The 18,855-nt window shown below is 47.9% G+C and overlaps 1 protein-coding gene across 1 annotated transcript in view; it reads right to left on the reverse strand.

Annotated features, from left to right (window-relative positions):
* The window catches only part of CHM (CHM Rab escort protein), a 63,427-nt gene that overhangs the window by 34,310 nt on the left and 10,262 nt on the right, over nt 1–18,855 (reverse strand). Inside the window, exons 5-8 of the mRNA XM_072122936.1 lie at nt 14,240–14,570; nt 12,198–12,314; nt 11,991–12,111; nt 10,256–10,478 (exon numbers count right to left, since the gene is read on the reverse strand). Of these exons, the coding sequence (XP_071979037.1) occupies nt 10,256–10,478; nt 11,991–12,111; nt 12,198–12,314; nt 14,240–14,570 (792 nt within the window). The remainder of the gene's footprint in view (nt 1–10,255; nt 10,479–11,990; nt 12,112–12,197; nt 12,315–14,239; nt 14,571–18,855) is intronic.

An 18,855-nucleotide genomic window follows, 5' to 3' on the forward strand; every position in this document is an offset into this window, starting at 1 on the left:
TGTGCTGTGTGCAGAGTCTCCAGTGTATCCTATGAGATGTAACATCACACTGCCTGTCTATACTATCTGTGTGTGCTGTGTGCAGAGTCTCCAGTGTATCCTATGAGATGTGACATCACGCTGCCTGTCTATACTATCTGTGTGTGCTGTGTGCAGAGTCTCCAGTGTATCCTATGAGATGTGACATCACACTGCCTGTCTATACTATCTGTGTGCAGAGTCTCCAGTGTATCCTATGAGATGTAACATCACACTGCCTGTCTATACTATCTGTGTGTGCTGTGTGCAGAGTCTCCAGTGTATCCTATGAGATGTGACATCACACTGCCTGTCTATACTATCTGTGTGTACTGTGTGCAGAGTCTCCAGTGTATCCTATGAGATGTGACATCACAATGCCTGTCTATACTATCTGTGTGCAGAGTCTCCAGTGTATCCTATGAGATGTAACATCACACTGCCTGTCTATACTATCTGTGTGTGCTGTGTGCAGAGTCTCCAGTGTATCCTATGAGATGTAACATCACACTGCCTGTCTATACTATCTGTGTGTGCTGTGTGCAGTCTCCAGTGTATCCTATGAGATGTAACATCACACTGCCTGTCTATACTATCTGTGTGTGCTGTGTGCAGAGTCTCCAGTGTATCCTATGAGATGTAACATCACACTGTCTGTCTATACTATCTGTGTGTACTGTGTGCAGAGCCTCCAGTGTATCCTATGAGATGTAACATCACACTGTCTGTCTATACTATCTGTGTGTACTGTGTGCAGAGTCTCCAGTGTATCCTATGAGATGTAACATCACACTGCCTGTCTATACTATCTGTGTGCTGTGTGCAGAGTCTCCAGTGTATCCTATGAGATGTAACATCACACTGCCTGTATATACTATCTGTGTGTGCTGTGTGCAGAGCCTCCAGTGTATCCTATGAGATGTAACATCACACTGCCTGTCTATACTATCTGTGTGTGCTGTGTGCAGAGTCTCCAGTGTATCCTATGAGATGTAACATCACACTGCCTGTCTATGCTATGTGTGTGCTGTGTGCAGAGTCTCCAGTGTATCCTATGAGATGTAACATCACACTGCCCGTCTATACTATCTGTGTGTGCTGTGTGCAGAGTCTCCAGTGTATCCTATGAGATGTAACATCACACTGCCTGTCTATACTATCTGTGTGTACTGTGTGCAGAGTCTCCAGTGTATCCTATGAGATGTAACATCACACTGCCTGTCTATACTATCTGTGTGTGCTGTGTGCAGAGCCTCCAGTGTATCCTATGAGATGTAACATCACACTGCCTGTCTATACTATCTGTGTGTGCTGTGTGCAGAGCCTCCAGTGTATCCTATGAGATGTAACATCACACTGCCTGTCTATACTATCTGTGTGTGCTGTGTGCAGAGTCTCCAGTGTATTTGGCCTGTGCACATATTTATCACATTCCTATCGGCTGCCCTTGTGACGGAGCATGTGCGTCCACCAGCTTGCAGGTCACTAGGTGGACGTGCACTTGCTAGTGGACACTAGGCTGCAGCAAACTAACAAATTAAAGGGGGACCAAACAGAGAACCAGCATATTATTAGTTATCAGGTTTACATTGTATTTTAGCCTGTGGCTACTCGTGAACTCTCATAAGTGTAACACGTCCCAGTGATGCCAAATTTATAGGATTGTCGCATGTAAGCTCCATGTGGTGAAATCAAAGTGAAAAAAACTAATTCAACTTATGCGGCCATTGACAATAACTAAAATGTAATACAGGCAGTCCCCGGGTTACATACAGCATAGGGTCCATAGGTTTGTTCTTAAGTTGAATTTGTATGTAAGTCAAACCTGTATATTTTATAATTGTAGCTCCAGACAAAATAGTTTTTGGCCCCAGTGACAATTGAATTATTTGCTGTAATGGGACCAAGGATTATCAATAAAGCTTCATTACAGACACCTTACAGCTGATCATTGCAACCTGGGACTATAGTAAAGTATCCAGGGAGCTTCACCTGAGGTCACAGGGGGCAGAGGGGTCCGTATGTAACTAGGGGTTGTCTGTAAGTCGGGTGTAGGGGACCTCCTGTATTAAGTATTTATAACCAGGTGACATGTGATGTATCCTGTAAGCTTTGGCCGGGTTGCTCGGGTGCTCCGATGCTTTGGCCGCGCTGCTCGGGTGCTCCTGGATGTTGGAGCAGGACGTTGCGCTGACAGCACAATCGTGTAACGCTCTGCAAACGTGAAGAACAAGTGATGGTTATCAGGGGGCGCCGGTGGGGATGACTCCGTATGGGCATAGTATAGGAGGGATCCGGCCGCAGTGTAGCAGGCAACGAGCCATTAACCCTCAGAACACAGGCGATTTTCGTGATATTCCTCCCTCTAATTAACTTGCTCCTGTCACCGGCAATGAGCAGAGTTCTGCTGACAGACGCTCGCAGGATGCACTCGGCTTCAACTTTGCCCTCATGACTTCAAATCATATTACGGCAAAATTAAGAGTTGTGAAAATGTGCGTCCCGGGCCGTCCCGCCCTGCGTGGACTTTAAATGCCATTTCAGCTTCTATCAAAGCGAGAATCAGCAGTAGTAATTTTTAATACAGCTGCAAAACAATAGGCCCCATTAATAGCGGGGGCCCTGACAGCGCGGCTCGGCCGTGATTTATGAGGCTGTGTATAATTTGATTATTTTATTAATTCTGCTGATTACGGTTTCGGTTAATACGGTGAAGGTCACTCCCAGAATAAATCTTCATTACGTTTCACAGAGAAGCTAAACGCCTGCAATGAGTTGTTTGCTTTAATTAAACACTAATGTAACAGGAAAAGAGGCTGCGGGCGCGGCGCATCTGCTGCGGGAGAGGAGGGGGGGTGCGCGGACGCAGGGGTGTGCTCAGGCGCCAATCATACACAACATAAAGTAATAGCAATAATAACTAATAGAGTAATAAGATGTTACAATGTAGAAGCCTCTGCTGTGGAATGGATACTATTTGCCATTAATATACAATTTAGATTCTGGGTCACAGATTTCATTTTAATCATTTTTTGGATTATACTGAAGACGACTTATGTCATCAATAACAGATAAGTGGGGGGCGTTCAGATCTCCGCTTATCACCTGTTTAGAGGGGCCCCAGTGCTTGTGTGAGGGCTTCAGGCTCCTCGGGTTTTACACTGCTGCATCTACAGGCAAAACCTAGCAGGATTCAGGGAATAAGATGATACACCCTGGACCCACAGTTCTGGTGGACAGAGGGGTCTGGAGGAGGAGGAGGAGGAGGACAGGGGAGCCTGGAGGAGGACGGGGGAGCCTGGAGGAGGACGGGGGAGCCTGGTGGAGGACGGGGGAGCCTGGTGGAGGACGGGGGAGCCTGGAGGAGGACGGGGGAGCCTGGAGGAGGACGGGGGAGCCTGGAGGAGGACGGGGGAGCCTGGAGGAGGACGGGGGAGCCTGGAGGAGGACGGGGGAGCCTGGAGGAGGACGGGGGAGCCTGGAGGAGGACGGGGGAGCCTGGAGGAGGACGGGGGAGCCTGGAGGAGGACGGGGGAGCCTGGAGGAGGACGGGGGAGCCTGGAGGAGGACAGAGGAGCCTGGAGGAGGACAGAGGAGCCTGGAGGAGGACAGAGGAGTCTGGCATTAACTTATTTCCCCTTACAAATTACGACTACATGCACACTTGGCCTGAATGAACTGGTGTATATGGGGGTGGGAGGTCAAACAAAATAGCTACTGACTGAGGGGATGTCCCTGACATTAGGAATCGGGTAGTAACCAGAGATTACCCACAGCAGACAATGGGTTCGGTACACGTCTCATCTGGTTGGAAGGAATCTACATTTCCTTTAATCTGCCATCTGGGGAGTCTGATCTGTTTATACATCTCCAGGAGAAGCTATAATCCAGGGCACCGGATTATTCATCCCGTTCACACCACATGAAGGAATTTCCTGATCCCGCTGCCCCTTTATTACGTTCTGGTAGTGAGCAGAAGTGATGTCCTCGCTGGCGAGAATGTGAGTAATTCCCGCCTGAACGACACTTGCAGCCTCTATAGATAGATATAGATTTTTTGCTGGAGATGAATCTTACACACAAGCGCAGGAAACCTCAGGGAGAGATCAGAGGAGACGGATGCCCGAAGGCGCAAGATACCGACTCCATACATTACTGCAGATTACTAATAACACCAAGGAAGGACTATGCCCTCCATCATCTACTGACCATCAGCAGCCTACAGTCATGGCCATAAGTTTTGAGAATGATACAAATGTTACAAAGTCTCCTGCATCAGGTGTTATAATGGTAATTTGCATATACTCCAGAATGTTATAAAGAGTGATCAGCTTAACAGCAATTAATTGCAAAGTCAATATTTGCCTAGAAAATGAACTTTTTCCCCCAAAACACATTTCAACTTCATTGCAGGCGCCTTACGAGGAGCAGCTAACATGGTGTCAGTGATGTCTCCAGTAACACAGGTGTGGGTGCTGATGAGGACAGGGCTGGAGATCAATCTGTCAGGATTAAGTGAGAATCACACCACTGGACACTGTACAAGGAGGCTGGTGCTTGGCATCATTGTTTCTCTTCTGTTAACCATGGTTATCTCTAAAGAAACACACGCAGTCATCGTTGCACTGCACAAAACTGGCCTAACAGGGAAGAGTATCGCAGCTAGAAAGATTGCACCTCAGTGACCAATCTATCGCATCATCAAGGAATTCAAGGAGAGAGGTTCCATTCTTGCCAAAAAGACTCCAGGCGCCCAAGAAGGACCAGCAAGCGCCAGGACAGTGTCTTAAAATTGTTTCAGCTTGGGGATGGGGCTCCCAGCAGTGCAGAGCTCAGGAATGGCAGCAGCAGGTGTGAGGGCATCTGCATGCACTGTGAGGGTGATGTCAGAGGTGGCGCTTTGTCTGGAAACGCCTCCGATCGGGAACGAGCCGCCGGTGTTTTGCATTAAAATAACCCCCAGTGGCGGCGGCTTTGTCTGCATTTGCGTTACATCCTGTATTATACCCCAGAGCTGCACTCACTATTCTACTGCTGGTGCAGTCACTGTGTACATACATGAGATTACTTATCCTGTACTGACCCTGAGTTACATCCTGTATTATACTCCAGAGCTGCACTCACTATTCTGCTGCTGGTGCAGTCACTGTGTACATACATGACATTACTTATCCTGTACTGATCCTGAGTTACATCCTGTGTTATACTCCAGAGCTGCACTCACTATTCTACTGCTGGTGCAGTCACTGTGTACATACATGACATTACTTATCCTGTACTGATCCTGAGTTACATCCTGTGTTATACTCCAGAGCTGCACTCACTATTCTGCTGCTGGTGCAGTCACTGTGTACATACATGACATTACTTATTCTGTACTGATCCTGAGTTACATCCTGTATTATACCCCAAAGCTGCACTCACTATTCTGCTGCTGGTGCAGTCACTGTGTACATACATGACATTACTTATCCTGTACTGACACTGAGTTACATCCTGTATTATTCCCCAGAGCTGCACTCACTATTCTGCTGCTGGTGCAGTCACTGTGTACATACATGACATTACTTATCCTGTACTGATCCTGAGTTACATCCTGTATTATTCTCCAGAGCTGCACTCACTTTTTTGCTGCTGGTGCAGTCACTGTGTACATACATGACATTACTTATCCTGTACTGATCCTGAGTTACATCCTGTATTATACCCCAGAGCTGCACTCACTATTCTGCTGCTGGTGCAGTCACGGTGTACATACATGACATTACTTATCCTGTACTGACACTGAGTTACATCCTGTATTATACCCCAGAGCTGCACTCACTATTCTGCTGCTGGTGCAGTCACTGTGTACATACATGACATTACTTATCCTGTACTGATCCTGAGTTAAATGCAGTATTATACTCCAGAGCTGCACTCACTATTCTGCTGCTGGTGCAGTCACTGTGTACATACATGACATTACTTATCCTGTACTGATCCTGAGTTACATCCTGTATTATACCCCAGAGCTGCACTCACTATTCTGCTGCTGGTGCAGTCACTGTGTACATACATGACATTACTTATCCTGTAGTGATCCTGAGTTACATCCTGTATTATACCCCAGAGCTGCAATCACTATTCTGCTGCTGGTGCAGTCACTGTGTACATACATGACATTACTTATCCTGTACGGATCCTGAGTTACATCCTGTATTATACCCCAGAGCAGCACTCACTATTCTGCTGCTGGTGCAGTCACTGTGTACATACATGACATTAGGACAGCACGTTGCTCTCTGGACATGGGTCAGGCAGGAGACTTTTCAGGTTGCCTTAAATCCACATACATTTACCCATAAGACATTGCAGTAGACTGTGGGTGATGTATATGTAGACAGGAGGTAAGTGAGTGCAGGACGGGGGACATTAGGATGACTTTTCCTGCAGCGGCAGCACCAAGGGCACCGGCGCTTTATTAACGATAATGCTCAATGATCTGTGAATAACCTGCAAAGAAAATGAAGATTATTGAGTTACTTTCTCCATCTATCCATCCATCACGGCAGAACAGGCTTCACGATGATAGATCGCCCCCCGTCGCTGTTTATCCCTTGCGCATCCTCCAGGGAGGGGGGGAATTACTCGGCTCTGCTGCACTTGTGTCCTCCTGTAATCCGGAAGATGTGGGGGGACACGTCCTGCAGGGTCCATGGATGTGACATAAGTGCATGTTACTGGCCGACCCTGGTCATTACACTGGGGAAGGGGGGGCCTGGTCCTGGTTATTACACTGGGGAAGGGGGGGCCTGGTCCTGGTTATTACACTGGGGAAGGGGGGGCCTGGTCCTGGTTATTACACTGGGGAGGGGGGGCCTGGTCCTGGTTATTACACTGGGGAGAGGGGGCCTGGTTATTACACTAGGGAGAGGGGGCACCTGGTCCTGGTTATTACACTGGGGAAGGGGGATCCTGGTCCTGGTTATTACACTGGGGAAGGGGGGCCTGGTCCTGGTTATTGCACTGGGGGCGCCATGGGTTGGACACCTGGTTTGACCCAATACTAGGACTGATGTAGAACTAGATTATTCAGACTATCCTCTGTGATGTCCCACAAATGTAGTCAAAATCCTTATCTAGCAGAGGGCAACAGCAGAGATCTGTCATCAGGTGTGACCCCACAGACTGCAGCCCGTATTATATAAAGTCCATGAAGAGATATGTATCAGACCTCACACTGCTGTGCTCTGTGCTCTCTGCAGCCAGTGTTAGGTATTATCCCTGGAGAGATGTGTAATCAGACCTCAGTGCATGTTGTCAGCACCAGCAGGACTGTGATATATGGCTTTATATTTTGGGATTGTAACTTCTCCATGTGCACTGGGGACATGTCCTCACACTGCTGTGCTCAATGCAAGAGGGGCAGGTCCTCAATGTTGTCCTTGTTGTTACACACAAATCCTCTGCTCCTCTACTATTTAACCGCAGCTCAAATTCAGAGCAGAGGCGATGGGCCCTTAAAGGGTTCCGTGCAGAGAGCTCAGAGTACAGCAGTGTCGGGATGCTGCGTGTCATTTAATATTACAGCAACGTAGATAAAATCTCATAGTAAATCTGTTGGTGCCACATGTCGATCCATACAGTGACTGACCCCAATTGGAAAGTTCTTCTCCATCTGATGGCCCCGGGGGGGGGGGGGGTTAAAGGTCGATTCGGCGCTAGTGATGAGGTGACATTATAGTTGTGCGCTCCTATGGCGATCCGTCTGATCGGATGTGACTTCCAAATGTCTTTGGATCATCTCCATAAATATGTATGGGCGCCATATATAACCGCAGCCTTGATGAGAACACGCGGTCGCGGGAAGCGCTTAAGAGCTTTACATTAAAATGGAATGTGAACTGGCGGCTAGAAATCACCAGCGGAGCGACACCTTCTCCTGATAACGGTGCCGAGGGATGATGTACGGCCGCCGCGCGCGGCACTTTACTATACATACTAAACAATCGCCCGCAAAATATTCTTCATTACCGCGCAGCGATAAAACGCTCACAAGTGTCACATCGCCCACCGCAAAATATCATTCTGAGGGGAAATCACAACCCGGGGGAGGGGGTCAGCGCTGGAGGCCGCAGTCCAACCCTCACGCTATTTACAATTTTCACCTCACCGTGATGGACGGAGTCAAAGTTTTAATCAGACGGGAGATAAAAACGGAGAAATGACCTGCGAGAACGAGGAGGACAGAGACCGGCGCCAAGGCCTCCGCTCCGCAGCCCCAGAACGGAGCAGAACCCATAAACGAAGCCATAAAGCGTTGGCCTGTCGGGGGTTAAATCGACGTACAAGACTGCAGTCATTATCGTGCACTGATCGCATGCAGCTCCGGAGGATGACTGCGGCAGCTAATAGGTGCTGCCTTCTTCCCCCTGGGTTAGAGGAGTTGGGATATGCTGTCAGGTATGACTGTCCTCAAGCTTACTGACAGTTTCCAATTACAACTAGCTGAAAATTGAGTGCAGCTCTTGAGATAGACAAGTCCTGAAGGACCAATATACCCCGAACCTGTTTAATCAACCTAGCTTTCCTGGAACCCTGCATAGCAATCAGCCTTGTTTCATGCACAGGTAGATTCAGGGTTAATAATCCTCACAAAGCGTAAGACCTCACCCGGAAAGAATGTCCCCCCTGACTCCGCAGCACAGAAGACGCCGCTGTTCCCGCATTCATCTCTGACACTTCTCGTCCATCCATCAGCGGTTCGCACAGACCTTCCCATCAGGGGGCAGCGGAGCGCACCAGAAATATTTGCTATTGAATGGAGCTGGTATTTGTAAAGCACCTGCTGCTCTGTATTTATCCTACTGCAGTCACATCCAAAGCTGCAGCCACCGTTTACTGGTCCTGCCTGCTGATACTTAACCGCACATGGGTATAATATGAAGAGATACAGATGCAAATCCCACAAAACGCAGAAAAGTGTAGTGATGCATCATGGGACCTCAAGCTAGGATGTAGGGTACATGTCTGATTGCAGGATGGTGAATGCAGCTCTTGGTGTGACTAGAGTTTTAGCTTCAAAACAGATAGATTAAAGACTAACTGTGCAGGTTTATCTTTACCACAAATCAATAGCTCTTGGGATGTGAAACAATCTTGCCTATTATCTTTGTTACCTATATATGTAGCAGTTTCTTTGCTATCCCCCTCAGATTACCTCATTGCTGCAATGGCTGCTTCCTCTGCCGTGCTGATAAGCCACAGAGTCCATCCTATAAACAAATCTACAAACTCTAGGGAGTCCTGAGAGGGGAGAAGCTGCTGCTCACAGAGGAGGAGGTCATGTGACAGAGCTCTCTCTGTGTATGTAGCAGAGCTGGATTTGTTCAAGACAGTGGATACAGAGGTCTTCTGCACAGAATAGTGAGGTACAAGATCTCCCTGTTTCCTATAAGTCCCTCCATCCTAGTCCTCTCCTCATGATGTTCCCTTCCCCCACCTTGTCATTGGCAGTATTAGCTCTGTGCAGAGAAGCTATTAACCCTTAGTGCTCACACAGCACAGGGTATAGACCTCATGCACTAATTATTTCTACCATGTCACCATACACATCCTGTATGTGTAGTGTGCAGTATTCAGTGAATTTACTTGTGGAAATCTACATGGATTTAATGCTAAATTACTCTGAAAAAAAACACAAGGCAACATGGGATCTGTGGGCAAGCTAACTGGCCTCAGCTTGAGAGCATAGACTGACAGACATTAGTCTCCGCCCAAACAATCAAACAATTTCAGAACAGAAAATTTCCACTTTGGAAAAAAAAGGGTGAGGAGCACAACATGGGCATCGGTCTGTTTGTTTCTTAAGGGGGAATCACATATAATAATTTGGTAAAATCACTAGAACTTTACAGTTTATAAGACAGAGCTAAGTTAAAAGGGTAATCCAGCCAATCACTGAGCACAGAGGTGACCGGCTGTAGCCCCTGTGACCCGTGATTGGCCTCACATATCCTGTGTGTTGAATAGACCAAACGGACAGACCTCCGGCACTGGAGGGCATTTCATGTACCGTTACAATGTATCAGTCCAGATCTAATCACAGGTAAATGTCCAGCCTTGACACATTGTAGCAAACACCCAGCTGTGACCACTAGAAGAGCATTTTAGTAAGGACAGGGGTTACAGTTGCCATGTGCAGACCATCACCATCATCACGTGACGTCTCGTTTTACTCGTCTTTCGGACTCACCTGCAGAAACACTGCGGGATCTCTCCCAGACCGTACATGTGAAACAGGAATGGCGTGTTGCCGTAGCGTCCGAGGCAGCGCAGGAAATGTTGTGTCGCCTTCAGTCCGTCCACAGTGTTGGTAGAGTTTGACACCATTGCAATAGAGCAGAGGACGAAATGCTGCAAACTGGGGGACAAACGCTTAGACTGAAGGAACTCCGCAAACGTGACATCCGTGTGATCTGCAACATGGAAGAACAATGCCACCTAGAAGTTATATCGTGTCTCCTCCAAACACACACAAAGCTGCAGCAATAGCACATACCAGACTGTACCGCACAACACAGGGCACCCCGACACCTACATGCACAGAGATTGTCTGTCACAATGCACCATGGCACAGCTAGAGCCAAACTCTTGGCAGTGCCCTGACATGTCCAAGTAACAGGAGAGACCCCCTTACATACACTAATTTCCCTGACGCGTTTCCTTCTCCTTACGGAGAGGGACTTGGAGGGCAAAAATACCCCGGTCCTATTGGGTTATCTGACCAGGTTACAAGGGGCACGCTGCAGGCTGTAACCCCGTAATAACAGCACCAACCTGCTAAACCGGTCAGCATATCCACCATAAGGATGCCTGACCTGCAGCAGTCATTACGGGATTGCAGACTACAGTGAGCCCCATGTAACCTGGTCGGATTAACCAATAGGACCCCTAATAGGCCCTCAAGGATTACTTTTTAGCCTCAGACACTTAAGTCCCTCTGATGAATCATACGGAGGAGGAAACGCGTCAGAGAAATTAGTGTATGTATGGGGGAATCTCCTATTACTAGGGCAAGTTAAGGTACTGCCCTTGTTAGGGCGCAAAGCTATTGGGGTTTATCAGGGACAGTGAATTGCCCTTATACCCACATGTCCTGTAATCAGGACGTTTTATGGTTGACAATTTTAACTGTTCTACGGGCAGGTGCAGCGATAGTGATTTCCGGCACCTATGCAATAGTTCATCACATTTACTTTTTGGTGCGATTTTCTGTGCTATGAATAAAGGTTACGTCTTATGCACTTGCATCACTCTAGATGAGTTTTATGAGCTGCTGGTTTTGATATTTGTCAGATTCTAGATCACTTATTTGTATGTGGCTTTATCTGATATAAATCAGATCAGTAAAGCGTAGATATTACATAAAAAAAGACAATGGGAAATGAACTAGATCAATACAGAATAATAATAATTCCTTAATTTACATAGCCCACACAGATTACGCAGCGCTGCACAGAATCAGTCCCTGTTCCCAATGGGGCTCACAATCTAATCAACCTACCATTATGTTTTGGAGTGTGGGAGGAAACTGGAGGACCCAGAGGAGACCCACGCAAACACGGAGAGAACATACAAACGCTTTGCAGATGTTGACCCAAATACTTGAACCCAGATCAACAGCGCTGCAAGGCTGTAATGCTAACCACTAAGCCACTGCCCTATGAACCCTCAGGGTCAGTGACTCTCCTGCAACCAATCAGGTGAAAAATTTTGGCAAAAAGTAAGCAGCGTCTCCGCATGTTACACATACAGATTCACCTGGGAGATTTATGGGGTTCATAAAGGATTTCATCTCCTGTATTGAGAAAGCAGGAATCCGCAGCAGAGAATGAAGATGTTGTATACGGGGATCTGTACAGATCTGGTCCTGTGCAGCGGCCGCAGCTTCTGTAGATACACGGATCATTCTAGAAGCCGGACCTTACCTTGATATTCCTCCGGATGCTGCTCATAATCTGCACAGAACGTCAGGAACTTCATCAGCGTTCTCTTCTCGATCATAGATAACTGCTTGCTGGAGAAGACGTCAGCGCGAGAGCACGGCACCTGCCGGAGGAGAGAACCTTCCGGTTACAATGTATCTCATCATACGATCCGCTGCATTCCATGCCCCCCCTCCCCCAGTATCTGACCTGCTCGATGCGGCCGTCGTGGTAGGTGAGGATCCGCGTGACGTTCTTGAACTCTGTGTAGCGACTGACGTTGGATTTTATGAGAAGATCGATTAGTAGCCCACGGGAATACAGGAACTGTGGGGGGAGACAGACGAGAGAGGGTTAAGTGCACAGCGACTCCTGTGAGTGACCTCACAACCATCGTATGACCTTTGGGGTCAGATCAGAGGTCTCTATGGAGTAAATCCTAGTCCTAATCTGAGATGCCAGAAGGTCTGCACATTATAAGATTACAGGCGGTCCCCTACTTAAGAACACTAGACTTACATGCGACCCCTAGTTACAAACGGACCTCTGGATGTTGGTAATTTATTGTACTTTAGCCTTAGGCTACAATGATCAGCTGTAACAGTTATCACTGGTGTCTGTAATGAAGCTTTAGTGTTAATCCTGGTTCTTATGACAACCCAACATTTTTAAAATCCAATTGTCACAGAGACCAAAAAAGTTCTGGCTGGGATTACAATGATAAAATATACAGTTCCGACTTACATACAAACTCAACTTAAGAACAAGCCTACAGAACCTTTCCTGCACATAACCCGGGGACTACCTGTATATATAATAATCATCCCAGATAATGCCCTGTATGTTACCCGGGCATGCGGACTACAATAACCAGCAGAATAGTGAGGAGAGTATAGACACTGGGGCAGGATCACAGAGGTCACAGGTCACAGTGATCGGGGATCCTCTGTGACAATGTACCTGGCATAGACCATACCCGGTATTTCTGGGACCTGTAGTCCCCCTCCCAGCCCTGACACTGCAGCTAAATGTGCCCGGAGTAAATGATTCTCCTCCCTAATCCATCCTCAGGAACCCAATTATGTCTCTGATTTGCAGCGAGACAGAGAGACTGATCAGGAAGATGAATAGCGGAGGCAGCCGATCCTCGCGCTCCAAAAGAGACATCTCCCCTCAATCCACATCTATATCACCAGAGGAAGAGAGAGGCCGAGCATCAATATTCATCTACACACAAGTCTAATCATTCACAGAGGAAACTCATTTATAGGAAAATAAACCACAGAAGCGAATAACGAAGGGATCAGCGAGACGAGGCCGGAGCAAAACAAATATTACATGTAACCGGGAAAGAAGTCACCGGCACATACAAAGAACACATCACCAGCAGAATAGTGAGTGCAGCTCTGGAGTATAATACAGGATGTAACTCAGGATCAGTACAGGATAAGTAATGTCATGTATGTACACAGTGACTGCACCAGCAGCAGAATAGTGAGTGCAGCTCTGGAGTATGATACAGGATGTAACTCAGGATCAGTACAGGATAAGTAATGTCATGTATGCACACAGTGACTGCACCAGCAGAATAGTGACTGCAGCTCTGGAGTATGATACAGGATGTAACTCAGGATCAGTACAGGATAAGTAATGTCATGTATGTACACAGTGACTGCACCAGCAGCAGAATAGTGAGTGCAGCTCTGGAGTATAATAGAGGATGTAACTAAGGATCAGTACAGGATAAGTAATGTCATGTATGTACACAGTGACTGCACCAGCAGCAGAATAGTGAGTGTAGCTCTGGGGTATAATACAGGATGTAACTCAGGATCAGTACAGGATAAGTAATGTCATGTATGTACACAGTGACTGCACCAGCAGCAGAATAGTGAGTGCAGCTCTGGAGTATAATACAGGATGTAACTCAGGATCAGTACAGGATAAGTAATGTCATGTATGTACACAAAGTGTAGCTCCGGAGTATCGTGACCCGTAGTAAGCTGCTCTACTGCCAGTTTGAATTTATAATGATGAGAATGGGGGGAATTTATATTTGTGTAAGGTTCCATACACACAAATGTATAGTATACGGTGGTCTGGAGAAGAGGTGAGTGCTCCTCACCCCTCCCCTCTCCATAGGTAGCCATGTTCTCTCGGTACAATGCACTTCTATGGCGGCCGTATAATAGCTCACAGCCAGCAGAGACACTTGTGTGCATGGAGCATAGATTGATATCATCATCACTGACCTTTGAGACCAGATCAATATTGAATCTCCTTCCTTCTCTCACAATATCAGAGAAAGTGACGGATTTCTGGGTCTCTGTGAGACTCGCGGCAGGAGGGAGGATATCGGCCGTCACTTGGTCACTGTCCTCAGTCTCTCCGGGGTCAGTGGTGGCTGCACCGAGTGACTGCGGCTGCTCCTCAGACTCTGCTGTAACATCCGTCTGCTCAGCACTGCTGATATTCATCGTAGGGGCTTCAGTGAGGGGCTCCGCTTCCTTGGACTCAGTGGACAACAGGTCAGGATTGACTCCAAGCACCCCAACCTCCCGAGCACTCTCCGAGTCTTCATTTCTAAGAGGAAACAGAAATAAAGATTATATCAGTCTAAAACTACAATATATCTCCTCATATTACTTACACTCACTATTCTGCTGGTGCAGTCACTGTGTACATACATGACATTACTTATCCTGTACTGATCCTGAGTTACATCCTGTATTATACTCCAGAGCTGCACTCACTATTCTGCTGCTGGTGCAGTCACTGTGTACATACATGACATTACTTATCCTGTACTGATCCTGAGTTACATCCTGTATTATACTCCAGAGCTGCACTCACTATTCTGCTGCTGGTGCAGTCACTGTGTACATACATGACATTACTTATCCTGTACTGATCCTGAGTTACATTCTGTATTATACCCCAGAGCTGCACTGACTATTCTGCTGCTGGTGCAGTCACTGTGTACATACATGACATTACTTATCCTGTACTGATCCTGAGTTACATCCTATATTATACCTCAGAGCTGCACTCACTATTCTGCTGGTGCAGTCACTGTGTACATACATGACATTACTTATCCTGCACTGATCCTGAGTTACATCCAGTATTATACTCCAGAGCTGCACTCACTATTCTGCTGCTGGTGCAGTCACTGTGTACATACATGACATTACTTATCCTGTACTGATCCTGAGTTACATCCTGTATTATACCCCAGAGCTGCACTCACTATTCTGCTGCTGGTGCAGTCACTGTGTACATACATGACATTACTTATCCTGTACTGATCCTGAGTTACATCCTGTATTATACTCCAGAGCTGCACTCATACTTGTGGAATATATACTATAATGTATAATGGGGTGAAAGGTTGTTTGTATATATGAGGTGACGCCACAACCTATCTGTTGTCAGGTTACATATAACACATCAGGTGAGGGCAGGGTCGGGCTCCTGGGGGTGAGGGTTGCGCCCAGTCAGCTGATAAATTCTGGAAATAAACAAGCAGAAGACTCCTGTATGTTCATGGAGGTGATGACAGGGATGGGGATGATGGGAGTACATGCAGATGAGGTCTGTATCTTGCTGTGTCACGCTCCCTGCACAGGCTCAGGACACTGCTGGAGCTTCCCTTTCTGCATCGATGGACAATCACTTTTCGTGTGTAATAACTGGTGATGTGCGGCAGGAAAGAAAAAACTTGACCTTATAAAGAAGAGTCAGTGGAGGGGGGGGGGGAGGGGGTCTGACCGGTTAGAGATTGTCTTTATTATGATCTGACACAAGACACAGAAAGAAGAAGAAGAAGGAATGAGATAAGGAAACAGCAGATTATCCATGGACGACCCATAATCCAGAATATAAAGACATAGGGGGCAGATTAATCACTTCTAGAGTTTGTCTTCTATGAAAAACTAATAATCAGTTAGACGGCTATGTGATCAGTGGGGGTAGGGCGATGGGTGAGCTAAACTTCCGACTCCTCAATTTCACCAACTTCACCTCCACCACCCTGTATTCCTGGACCCTCTATTACTGCTGAGATACATGTGGTTATGTCTTCCCAATGCCCAATTCCACTGATATACAGAAGAGGATACTCACTACTTGTGAATGCATGTGTGCATGTACATAAAGTGCAGCACATTCATCTCTACCAAAAGCCTAGAATAGGGTGCACAACCCGCTCCGACAGACCACACGCAGCCTCGAGTGTCCCCTGGCTGACATTAGGTCTCATTAGTGCACAAGGGCAGATAGTGGCAAGTGCAGCCAAGAAGTAATTACTGCTCCCAGGTCCTCTCCTGCCGCTCTGTGTCCTCACTGCTCCCAGGTCCTCTCCTGAAGCTCCACTGTGCCTCATCACTGCTCCCAGGTCTTCACTGCTCCCAGATCCTCGCCTACTGCTCCTCTCTGTGTCCTCACTCCTCTCGGGTCCCCTCTGTCTCCTGACACTGGCTGTATACGCAGGTCCAGGACCCAGAGCAGAGTGGCCCCAGGAGCAGGAGAGTACCCAGGAATGGTAAGTATTTGTCAGCTGTACTGTACTGCTCCCGGGTCCTGATGCTGCTGCATACAACCAGCAGAGGGCACAGAGCAAAGCGGCACATGCAGTGTGAGGTGCAGGGAGGAGAGGAGAAGCTGCAGTGTGCGGTGCAGAGAGGAGAGGAGAAGCTGCAGTGTGCGGTGCAGAGAGGAGAGGAGAAGCTGCAGTGTGCGGTGCAGAGAGGAGAGGAGAATCTGCAGTGTGTGATGCAGGGAGGAGAGTAGACGCTGCAGTGTGCAGTGCAGGGAGGAGAGTAGAAGCTGCAGTGTGCAGTGCAGGGAGGAGAGGAGAAGCTGCAGTGTGCGGTGCAGAGAGGAGAGGAGAAGCAGCAGTGTGCGGTGGAGGGAGGAGAGGAGAAGCTGCAGTGTGCAGTGCAGGGAGGAGAGTAGAAGCTGCAGTGTGCAGTGCAGGGAGGAGAGGAGAAGCTGCAGTGTGCGGTGCAGAGAGGAGAGGAGAAGCTGCAGTGTGCGGTGGAGGGAGGAGAGGAGAAGCTGCAGTGTGCGGTGCAGAGAGGAGAGGAGAAGCTGCAGTGTGCGGTGCAGAGAGGAGAGGAGAAGCTGCAGTGTGCGGTGCAGGGATGAGAGGAGAAGCTGCAGTGTGCGAGCAGGGAGGAGAGGAGAAGCTGCAGTGTGCGGTGCAGGGAGGAGAGGAGAAGCTGCAGTGTGCGGTGCAGGGAGGAGAGGAGAAGCTGCAGTGTGCGGTGCAGGGAGGAGAGGAGAAGCTGCAGTGTGCGGTGCAGGGAGGAGAGGAGAAGCTGCAGTGTGCGGTGCAGGGAGGAGAGAAGAAGCTGAAGTGTGTGGTGCAGGGAGGAGAGGAGAAGGTGCAGTGTGCTGTGCAGGGAGGAGAGGAGATGCTGCAGTGTGCTGTGCAGGGAGGAGATGCTGCAGTGCAGTGCACAGAGCAAAAAAGGAGCCAGGAAAAGATAGGATTTTTGTTTGTCTTCTCTGGGGTCTCCACTATTATTGTCTGCTCTGAGTGCGGTATTTGGTTGCTCGGGTGGCATTTTGTGCTGTACTGTGGTTGTTGGTGCATCTAGGGAATTAGTTCCTGATGCGGCCCCTAATAGTTGAGCAGTGACAAAGCAGCGCTTGGACAATATGTGATGAGTTGGGGTCTGACAACCTCCACCACTGGCTGTGAGATGTGGTCGCTTCTTTGTGGCAGGGCAGTGATGTGCCGCATTCAAGTAAATGGGGTACAACCATTACACCATGCATGGCAGTGCGGCTGGTGGGAGATGACGCAGACAGTGAAGAAAGACTACTGGGCTGCAGCAGGGGGGTATGGAGACCGCTGGTCCTGGGACTTGCCCCCTCTGTCTATCATGCTGTGACTGTGTGATATTTCCCCTTATTCCATAGTTGAATATGATTATGTCCAGAACTTGCACTTACAGCTTTTATAAACAAAAAAGTTTTCAGCAAAACAAAATTTAGAGGACATCTACCACCAGGATGAAGGGCTGTATGCAAATGAGCCTGAGGGGCTCCAGGCTCCATAGGTGTTAATGGAGCCTGGAGCCCCTCAGGCTCATTTGCATACAGCCCTTCATCCTGGTGGTAGATGCCCTTTAATCTACTAGGAGATTATTTTCTGTAACTTTCTAGTTCATTGCTGAATAACGTAAATTTTTTGTACTATTAAAACTTTTAGAATTTCTTCCTTTTTTTTTTTTTTTTTTAAATTTTAAGTTTCAGCAAATCCAAATCCTAATTTGACGAGAAGGATGCTGGACTTGTGTTATTTTCATTTTATGAAAAAGCTGTAACGAAACAGCATGGAAGTCACAGGGTCGCCACTAGCCGCAGCATCTAAGGGGTTACACTGTGGTGATCAGTGGTGTACGGGAGGCTGACTGTATCCATCTTTAGATACTCGTGATATATTGACTTCATAGTCGTTCTGCCCGTGATACAGCCCCCATAGGATGTCCCAGACAGCGTCGCCCCTTACAGCCCCCCCCAGTGGTCGCTCTTCCTCCTCCTCGCTGCTCTCTCTAGTGACACATCACACCGCGCACGAGATTGATAGTTTACATAAAATAACAAATTCAGCATTTGTTCCGGGAGGTCCGCAGCGCTCCCCGCCGCTACCTGCGCCACCTGCTTTATGTGCAGCGGCCGTAATATTTATGAGCAAATCTCCTCAAGGACTCCACAGGCACCGAACTCCGAGAGAATATTACAGCGTGTAAACAACGGCCGTAACCGTATCCCCCTCTATTTCACTGCACTAATAAATATACACAGCGGGTAATCACAGGTTTACAGGACGCGGTCACCAGAGGAGAGAGGAAGACGA

Source organism: Engystomops pustulosus, chromosome 9 (genome assembly GCF_040894005.1).
Source record: "Engystomops pustulosus chromosome 9, aEngPut4.maternal, whole genome shotgun sequence".
Lineage (NCBI taxonomy): Eukaryota > Metazoa > Chordata > Amphibia > Anura > Leptodactylidae > Engystomops > Engystomops pustulosus.